Genomic DNA, 10,491 nt, shown 5'->3' with positions numbered 1-10,491 from the left:
CGANAGAGAGAGAGAGAGAGAGAGAGAGAGAGAGAGAGAGAGGGAGAAAAAAAAAAGAAAGTTGATTGAATTCGTTTTGATTTCAGGAAGAAAGACAATATTCTAAATAAATCCACTTCTGCTTTCGATAATAAATGTTAATTTTTCAATATAGTTTTCAGAAATTTCATTGCAAAACGAATGTTTGTTAATTTTTTAAAACGAAAAAGAAAAATTTTTTTTAAAAAATATATCTTTTAATATAAACACTAAGATGCTAACATCATTCATACTAAATGATTGAATTATTTTAATGAGTATTTGGAAAATAATTTAAAATGAGTATTTTTTAATGAGTATTTACAGTATTTGCAAAATCAATTTAATCTTTCTAAAAGTATTCAAATTTTTAGCAATTCCTATCAAATCATCATCATTAGCTGAATTAATTACAAAACAAAAGGTATGAATTGAATGTTATGATGTAGAATCAATTTACAGATAAATTTGCTCGATCAATAAGATTTTGATCTAATCTAAGATAAATATCATCTAGACAGAAATGGATTAGAATAAAAAAAATGTAACCTTGATTGTTTGATATATCATTTGTAAGTAGTAGTGAAAATAACTGATAAGGAAATCAATCTATTTGTTTGAGGTTAGAAAATTTGCAATATCACCTGATATTATGTCAGCCAATATATCTAGTAATTAATCATCTCTTCCTTTTCAACATTTTATAATATTATTGCATTAATTAACATATTCTAATCGTTCCAATGATACTTCCAGAATAAGAATGATCAAGACCTCAACAATATATCGAGAAAAAAAACGACGAATCGATAGTTCAGAATGTTTTACCACTTGAAGAAGATACCACCACACCACTTGAATGGATGTTATCATCAAAAGAAAAAGTCGATCTACAATTTTATGATTGTCAAAATCCGAAGTTTTCCATCTGGAACTTTGTTAAAATTCAATTTTTCACCCAAAATAACAAAATACAATGAATTTTGAAAATTTTATGCCAAATTTCCCAGATACCATTGGGGGTTGGGTACATCTAATGTACTATTATCCAACATAACCGGATATTTTTCATAATCCATAAATCCTTGTTTGAATTTAAATATAGTTGAATTCTTTGTGCTTTTTGCAGGAAAAACGGAAGACAGTCAAAACGGATGAGTCCAAAGAGCAGAAAAGAGCTGAAGAAGATAATACAGCAAAGAACGAGAAAATTAAACCAAAAACTGCGGTAGAGAATAGCTTGATTACGTCAAGTACTGCAACAGTAGATTCAACTGCCACAGGGAAGATACAACTTGGTTAGTAGTATATATAGCAATAAGAGTATAACTTAACTGACCTACTGATAAGGATTGATATTTTCGATGATATGCAAACTTTATGCTGCAATACTTTCATTTAATGGAATATAATCTAAAAAAGCAAGCAATATTTACCTTTGCAACACAAAATATGTCATCATTCCGTGCTTTCCCTTTTTTTTTTCAAAACATTTTCCTTAAAAGTTTCATGTTTGCAGAGCTGGGAAAGACCTGTGAGATTGCACCAATAACAACAACATTAAAACTAAAGGATACTTCTAAATGTGATAAAAAGATTACTGACGACAAGAAAGAAACCAACAACAGTGGTAAAATGAAAGTCGGGAAAAAAGTGACAAGAAAATAAAAGTCAAAGCTAATAAAAAATAAGCAATTTGTCCATATAACTCACATAATTGTACTTTAGAAATTCATTTAGCATGTTTCCTCTCTTCTGGCTATCCTTGTTATGCAGTTTAAGTCAATGTAGTTAGCATAATCAAAACTCTCTGGTACACTGAACCGTATATATTTATCGTAGGTGAGATAATAGAATAAGGCTCAGAAAACCTTAAATTATATCAAAACTCATCAAATAGACTGATAATAAACACAAAGATGATGGGAACATTGGTCGAAAACAATGATTTATACTTTTTTTAGGAGAAGCTAACAGTATGTAATAAATATAGAGGAAAATGATTTCAAAAAAAAAAAAACAGCCCCATAACATAGTCATAATGCATCAACATACATTTATATATACTTTTTTCTTTTACCGTTGCATGCATTGCAAAATAAAAATAAAATTTTGTTTATGGCATTGATTCCATGTAAATAGTGGCTAATACCGCAAGTTTGACACTTATATCGTAGTAGTGATGCCATAATCACTGGGAAGCACCAACAATCTCGGGCTGTCACAACATTCACAAATGATTTTGGTTTTTTCATCAAATTCACGAGAATAAATTGCTGCAGCCGATGTGTCAGCAATTTCATTTCATACCTTTCATTTTAGGAAATCAACTTGGAAATTTATCTTATATAATATGAAGCCACAAAAGTGAGAGAAGCAAAGAAGTCAAAAAAATATATGAAAAATTACCCACCGACCTTAACCAAAAAAATATATCCACAATTTTGATATGACATATAATCATGGAATCAGAAATGAGCAAAAAAGTAAAAGGGAGAGAAAGTGGGAGGAAAATATACTGTTAAATATACAGATGAAAAATGGAACACAACATGACTGGAAAACAAGGAAAGTTAACTACAATGAATTAAAACAATGCGGATGTTACTAAAACGATGAGTTTAATCCGGAATTGCATAACTCAATAGGTTATACCATTCAAAATGTACAACAGAGCTATAATGTAACGATAAATATATACTGAGTCCTTATGATAGTAAAATTTTAAAATTATGAATGGTAAATTCCATGCAAAAAAGGAAACGAAACAAACACGAGATGTAACTGAAAGTTCATGGTAAATTTCCTGTCGTTAAAATTATAAACACCTGTAAAATTGAACCTACATGGTGCAAACCTGACCTGCACCATACGCACATCTCTGAGCACTGGGACTACATATTTTTTTTACAAACTACTAATTGGTCACTAAAGGAAGGAGTTGAGAAACAAAGTTGCTTCTAGCAAATTAAAATGACTTCATGATTTTTGGCATTGAAAAATGATATAACAAAGATATATGCTGAGGGTAAAACCATATTCACAAATTTATAACTTCATCATTCTGAAATTCCAAATTTTCAATTTGCTATGGATTACACTCATTAACTAAAAGCAATTAAAGTTTGACAATTAAACAAGGACGGTGAAGAATCAAGAGAAGAGAGCTCATTCAAATAAAAAGACATATACGTAAAATGTACACGCCAAACAGGAAACAATAAAAAAGAGTTACCTGTAATGAACAACTAAGCGGACAAATATATGACAAATCAGTAAACCGGAGGAGATGCACTGTTATACTTAGATCGTCACAAATGTGAGGTGACTCATAAGCATTCTCTCACTGTTGTTAAAATTATATCAACCAACCATCGAAGAAGTCAGAGGAGCAGTCATCGATTCAGTCTGTAATCAGAATTTAAAAAAAAAATAATTTTCGTAGGAGAAATTTTTTGGGATGCCCTCTTTTTAAATAAATTAAACCTAAAATGATAAATCAACAAATGAAAGGATCAGAATTGGAGATTGAAAAACTATAAATAATTAAAGGACTGACCGAATTAAAAACATAAAGAAAATTAAACACAGATTCAGAGCATTGTGATGGGTGACATCTAGAGTTAACTTTCCTCATAACAACATAGAATTCTAAACGGTTAGGACTCATCCAACCTCATGCAGCTTACTGTTTTTGAACAGCTTAAAATTTCATCTTAAACCGTTTACCACAATGAAACTGCACAAACTCAAAAAGTTAATCATTCTGAGGGATTACTATGTATTTTTTAACGTCCTAATAGTGAGTAGCTATATGATGCATATTATAATGGTCATACCGGTATGCTTAGCGAAGTACTTGATGTAGTTGGCGGGGGAGCACTAACGGGATTATATTTCCACTGTTGCTCCTGATCAATGACAAGTTTTACGCCACGCTGAATGCCATTTGAATTAGAAGGAGCTGAAAATTCAAATTCATAAAACTGCAATTCTACTGCACTGTTACACATCTATAAAAAATAATTATTTACAAACAAGGATTATAAAAGTAATAAAACCCTACTAATAAATCACTGTAATTGGAAATCTCGCGATATCCGAAGTAGATACTCATAGTAACAAGCAAGGGATCAAGGGATCTCTATACCCCAAAAAAAAGAAAAAGGCCGTTCAACCGCAACTCGAAAGTACAAACTCGGACAGAAAAGAAAATATTTCTACAAAATGCATGACAAGTCACATTTTATCTAGGAAAATATACTATTCACTGATTATTCCTATATTTTACTGTCTATTCATCCTTGTATTAACAACAGCAGTTGAATTTGTTTTAAAAAATGTGAAGGTATTGTACCATCAGCGAATGGATCCATATCAGCGTCAACTTCTTCTACGGTACGTCTGTATACCGGATTGTCCACATGAAGCACTGTGAAGTTTGTCGGCCGCTTATGATACCACAAATAACCCTTTAAAACAAATCATCTATTTTAGAAATTTTATAGAAAATATAATATACGACATTTTACTTACAGTAGATAATTAAATTCCATTCGAATAAACATGCTAACAGAAATTTCAAGAGAGAGAATATTCCACCTTCATCTTCTAGAAGACTTACATAAGGTCAAAGATACTATCCAGCCGACCATCGCAGTCAAATAAATACTTAAACTTTGACATTTATCACTATCAATATTATCGGTTCTCACTTACCGCGATTGCTGCGGAAGCAACGAGTAGTAGTAGAAACACTGAGGAGAATGAAAAAGGTGATGATCCATTTGAGTTATTACCTAAAATAAAACTTTGAAATATACAAGAATTACAGAAACAAAACAGAAAAAAACATATAACTTTAAAGTATCTTCAAAAAAATACAAAAAGAAAACCACAACATATTATTACCTTCACCAGCATCTGATTCCAAAACACAATAATTCTCATTTTCCAAGCTTACAATGAAACCATTCATACAAGCACATGTATATGGGCGCCCCTTCAGAAGAAAATGAGCATCTTTATTGACGGCTGAAAAAATCAATCTTCGATTAATAATAAATCTAAAAAAATATCACAAATTTTCAGAATCATAGCTGTCAAAAATTGGAGAAAGCATTTTCGAGTTCAGCCCAAAACTTCATCCGATTCACACCAAGCGCTTCGACATTTCTAACAATGGCTACGTCCCAAACTAGTCATTATGAAAAACAAAAACATGCTATAAATAATGCGAAATAAAGCTTAGTCAACTCTGCTGATATCTGGTAAAAAATAAAACGTAACGACCAAAACCTGATAAAGAGATCGTAGCCTAACAATAAAGGAATTTAAAAAATAAATTAATTTAACGAAATCCGAGAAATTCGAAAACGTACGGAGATGAGCCTTAGGAAGACACATGTGCTCGCATTCGTGATCGGCGCATTTATTAGGATGATCAGGTTGGGCCAATTCATGATACACCCTAACCGTCATAGGGCCGGAAACGCCATTCATTACCTGAAGTATACAATCAGCAGCCATCATTCTAAAGCAAGAAAACATCGGAGCATGGATTTCCTACATTCCATTTTAAATTTAAGACATCAATCTGCACACTGCTTGAAAATCGGATGATGCCAATGAAGACGAATATTGCTTACTGTCTTAAAATCGCTCCCTGTGAATTTATTAGCAGTAAGTACTCCTTCCTGATCCCAATCGGTCCAGTAGAGACGTTCTTCAAAAACGGTTAACGAAAACGGGTGCTTCACACGTTCATGTGAACGAAGCACAAGTCTTATATGTTGTCCCCAGTAGTCGCAAGACATAATTAATTTCACTTTTGCATCTGCCCAATAAAGCCTTTGTTCTAAGATGTCCAAAGCCAAACCATTCGGCCATTTAATCATTTCACCAGAAATTATCACCTGGAAAACTCCCTCATTTACTTTCTTCCCCAACATATAAAATTTTGCGCCCTCTTAAGCATTCAGAATAACGTAAAATAACTAAAAGCAACAAAAGTTACATCCTATATTTTCTTTTCCTAGAAAAAAGGACGAACATTTAAAGATAAATAACATTGAAAATTATAACTGAAGAAGTTCCACACTTAAATTATTACAATTTGTATATTGTCTTAACAGCAGACTAAACACATAACGTGAACAGATACGATTTCTATGAATTACACTCCTCATAAATATGAGCATTTAGAGATAAATAATATTGAAAATTATAACTGAAGTTCAACACTTAAATTACCGTTCTATTGTTGCCATCCATACCAGCACGTTCAATATGTGCACTCAAACCCCAATCGGTCCAGAAAATTAGTCCCCTTAATGGATCTACAGCGATTGCACGTGGTTCGTCTAGATTCTCAGAAAACAATGTTCGTCTTTTACGCGTTACCAGATCCAGAACATTTATCTGTAAATATTGAAATTAAAGAATTGATAGTTTGCTCAAGTATTCAAACTACAACTATTAAATGATTCTGTCTTAATTAATCATAAAGAAATGATAATAAATTCCTCTTACCTGGTCAAGACCCGTATCAGTCCAAAACAACAACTGATGAACCCAATCAACTGCTAAACCATCAGGCGTTGAGACATCCTTATCAATAAGTGTAATATTATGCTCGCCTTCAGCACAGCCACGAACATCTTGCAGTGTTTTCAATCCCTTACCCATGTGGCAAATCATTATCTTCTCTTGTGAAACATCCGACCAAATTAGAGTATCGTTCCTTAAAAACACTTTGAATCAAATTCTAAAGTCCGAGAAAATAAAATTTAAAAAAAGTCATTGATCCTTCTAACCTTACAAAAATTCACTAATTATTGACTGCAAAGTTTTATAACATCAAACAGTACAAGCAGTACAAAAACAATTTGAAGATACTTCAAGTAAGCTTCAAATGAAATCCTAGAAAATTGAATAAAATGAAACGGATATTGAAGGTTCGGATACAATAGTAGGAGAAATATTTGGCTGTTAAAATTCATTTTTACGTATTTACATGCAGTTAATTAGAATTCTTGTCAATCGTTACTTTGCTAAAACATGACTGTATTAGATATGTACCGTAATTCAGCTATCAGGGTGCAAGCAACTAACTTAGTTCATTGAAGATCCAATCTAGAGAAAAAATACTGATGTGTTTTTTCAGAACGGACCATATATCTAATCTACATCCATATATCTAACTACATTTTTAATAAATAGAGTAAAAAAAAAGTCTTGCAAGCAATTTCTAAATTCCTGTGTTCCAATTAGGCAATTTAATAAGACGAATGAATTAAAATATGTATCCACCTTCACTGACATTTCCATATAACCTTTGCGTGTTTCTTACTGCATTTCCAAACGCAATACCTCAACGAAACAAAGTGTACTCATTTCCCTGAAGAACAAAGAAACTTTGCTAACCTGTGCAAAAAGTCCATCGCTACTGCAGAATCAAGCTTTGCAACGAGTGGCTCATACTTATTCGTAACCAAGTCGAATCTCCGTATAGTAGCTCTATTGGACAGCAGCAACAATGGATCACTGCCTTTCGCCCGACATATACCCGCACTTTTGTTCGTATTGCCAATTGATCTGTAAATATGATAATGTGAAGATGTTTTTTTTTCCCATTTAGGTATCGTTTTCTGGAATTAATGGTAGCATAATTATTATTCCCCTTTTTTTTCCTCACTCATCATGACAATCGGGATAAAATATGGCATCAAATTGAAAGCTAAAAAAATGCATGAAATTATACACATCAAATCGATTATCATGGTAGATAATACAAGGTAAATGGAAAATAACCTGCCCATCGTAAGATGATAGCCAGGATAACATTCACAGACGTATCCACCTGGCACATTGATACATTTCTGGGCACATATTCCAATCTGAGCGCATTCATCGATATCTTTAATTTGAGATTTCATTTAATACAGACGTATCGTTCGTATAGTCAAGCAACATAATACTTTCAGAAACAACTCGAAAGCTTATCTATAGGCAGGTCAATGTACAAACTAGGAATACAAATATTTTATAATAATACAGAATTTTTTTTTAATTTAAAATACCATAACGAAATTTACGCAATTCACCAAATAATAAAAGTTAATCGAAGATTTCATACATTCCAGATGACTTGATGGATAAGAAAACCAACCTATACAACTTCTTCCTTTTAACTCGAAGCCACGAGGACAATGGCAAATAGTACCATTAAACTTTGTTGTTCGACATTTACAATGATTGTTTGATATATCATCACAAAGTGCTGGAAAAAAAGGAAAAAAAACTCAACAACAAGCCAAAACGATGCTATTAGAAAATCTTTTGCTTATAAGTTGTGCAATACAACAGAAATGTCTAACTGATGTCCAACACTTCTATTTAGAGAGTGTTATTTTACTTTACAACTATACATTTTTTTTTAAAATGATAGGCGTCTTACTTCAGCTGTCGTTTACCTTATCGGTGTTCTGAGCTGATCTACACATGGTTTGCACGAAAATAAGTGAACGTTGCTGAAGTATCCCACAAAATTTTTTTAAATTTCAAAACAGCCGAAAAGATCCTGCTAGTCCATTCTATGTATAGTCCCCTCCTCCCCCTCACCTCGAATATGATTCTAAAATGTTTACCCGGAACATTTGACGATGAGTTCAATAGTGAGGTTAGGAATTCAGCGACTAAAATTATCAAAAGTCTATACATAAGAGAAAGTAGGATTAAATAGCTATAATGTTGAAGAGCATGTAATATTTCATCTAGAGAAGGGTGGATGAAAGGACTGCTTCTTTTGTTTAATTTCCTTTGATTACTTATCGGAAGAAGGAGAACAAAATCCAGACTACTCACGCCACTGATGTGCAATAGAGAGCCCTTAGCAATGATACAGTTTCCTCTTATTAGCACTGTCTTTTTCTACTTAAATAGTTGCCTTTATTAGGATGTCTTATTAATTCCTAAGCTCTAAATCAATATTCGAATAAATTCCGAAAGTTTGTTCCAGAAGCTAGTAAGCAGCGCGAGCAGTTATTAAAGAATGGTTAGATTTTGATCAGCTTCCGTACATTATGCATAATCTTTTGAGTTAGTAACGTGATAGAAAAAACTATTTTCTCACATAGATTGAAATGCGATGAGCAAACAGATTTCAAACAGTCATTATTCGGTTTTCCATCAACACATAAATCTTCTAGTTTGATACACTGCAAAGGAGTTCCTGGACAACGGTATTCCGTATTTTCATCGCAGTTCTCTTCTGAAGAAAAAATTAAAGGATAAATGTGGTAATTCGAATAGGTAAGATCAAACCAAGGCTAACCGGTCATCAAACAGGAAACGTGAGTCGGCAACGCAATCTTTGGAAAGGAAACCATTAATTAACATATTTCTAAACAGCAAGAAAATCGACAGTTGACTAAACTCACTTTTTGCTTCAGAAAGGAGCAAATCAAAACATAACTTGCTCAGTAAAAAGATACCGTAAAGAGAGAAAGAAAAACAAAAAAAAAGGTTCCTAATTGAGTTAGAACGTAAACCGCTGCAAATCTAAACGCCAAATGCGATTTTGTATCTCATAAACTACATTATTGTCCAGCGGCTTTTCACTATACAATTAAGAAAGACAACGTACGTTTAACAGGTAGTGTACAATCTTTTTCATCAGTTCCGTCGAGACAATCATCGAAACCATCACACCATTTGCTCGCCGAAATACATTTTCCCATATCGCAAGTCCTCTCATTAGCCGCACAAGCAGGCTTGTCACCTGAAGAATAATCCGAAGACACATATAAAGATATAATAAGATACAATAATCCGAAGATAGTTTAAATCATAGCTAACTTATTGTGTGCTTCATTCTTAACTGTATATATGAGAGAAATTTTCCTTATGGTACACGAACTAAAATGTTAAACGAGATTTAATACTTCAAATAATACTACTTTAAAAAGTAGGTGATACAGCTAATAACCGAAAATGTGTGCAAAATTGAAAACTTAATGCTTAGAATTTTTAAAACGAAATATTACAATTTTCTTCATCTGAACCATCTGCACAATCCATTTCTCCATCACACTTCCACGCCTTATTGATGCAGTGACCTCCATTTCGACAAGGAAATTCCTGAATACTTAATATATTTTTCGAACAGCTTGTTTCTCATGCAGGAAAAATTTAATGAAAGTTCAGTCAATAGCATAATAATAACATATAAAAGGTACAATATATGAAAAATCTAATCCATTTCGCAATTTTCGCTCAGAATTCCTGTCAGTTCATTAATAGTATCCTCCTACCACATACGGCACTTGAAATTGCAAATATATATATATATATATATATATATATATATATGTATATATATATATATATATATATATATATATATATATATATATATATATATATTATATATATATATATATATATATATATATATATATATATATATATATA

At 32.2% G+C, this 10,491-nt stretch overlaps 2 protein-coding genes across 2 annotated transcripts in view; one reads left to right on the top strand and one right to left on the bottom strand.

Annotated features, from left to right (window-relative positions):
* Positions 1-994: 994 nt before the first annotated feature.
* On the top strand, positions 995-1,752 carry LOAG_09399 (hypothetical protein; the record flags this gene model as incomplete). Its single annotated transcript, XM_003144924.2, has 3 exons — positions 995-1,045; positions 1,148-1,316; positions 1,538-1,752. The coding sequence occupies 3 exons, from the start codon at positions 995-997 to the stop codon at positions 1,684-1,686; spliced, it is 369 nt and encodes a 122-aa protein (XP_003144972.1). The 3' UTR covers positions 1,687-1,752.
* Positions 1,753-3,111: 1,359 nt separating this feature from the next.
* Positions 3,112-10,491, bottom strand: part of LOAG_18229 (calcium binding EGF domain-containing protein) — a 10,271-nt gene continuing 2,891 nt past the window's right edge. Inside the window, exons 7-21 of the mRNA XM_020450892.1 lie at positions 10,065-10,158; positions 9,665-9,799; positions 9,152-9,289; positions 8,189-8,299; positions 7,831-7,936; positions 7,444-7,614; positions 6,550-6,760; positions 6,271-6,438; positions 5,667-5,933; positions 5,400-5,523; positions 4,930-5,052; positions 4,738-4,817; positions 4,376-4,490; positions 3,858-3,982; positions 3,112-3,426 (exon numbers count right to left, since the gene is read on the bottom strand). Of these exons, the coding sequence (XP_020305380.1) occupies positions 3,382-3,426; positions 3,858-3,982; positions 4,376-4,490; positions 4,738-4,817; positions 4,930-5,052; positions 5,400-5,523; positions 5,667-5,933; positions 6,271-6,438; positions 6,550-6,760; positions 7,444-7,614; positions 7,831-7,936; positions 8,189-8,299; positions 9,152-9,289; positions 9,665-9,799; positions 10,065-10,158 (2,013 nt within the window). The 3' untranslated portion in view covers positions 3,112-3,381. The remainder of the gene's footprint in view (positions 3,427-3,857; positions 3,983-4,375; positions 4,491-4,737; positions 4,818-4,929; positions 5,053-5,399; positions 5,524-5,666; positions 5,934-6,270; positions 6,439-6,549; positions 6,761-7,443; positions 7,615-7,830; positions 7,937-8,188; positions 8,300-9,151; positions 9,290-9,664; positions 9,800-10,064; positions 10,159-10,491) is intronic.

The sequence above is a fragment of the Loa loa genome, assembly GCF_000183805.2.
Source record: "Loa loa unplaced genomic scaffold supercont3.232, whole genome shotgun sequence".
In the NCBI taxonomy this organism is placed as follows: Eukaryota; Metazoa; Nematoda; class Chromadorea; order Rhabditida; family Onchocercidae; genus Loa; species Loa loa.
This window is presented reverse-complemented; position numbering and strand designations above follow the sequence as displayed.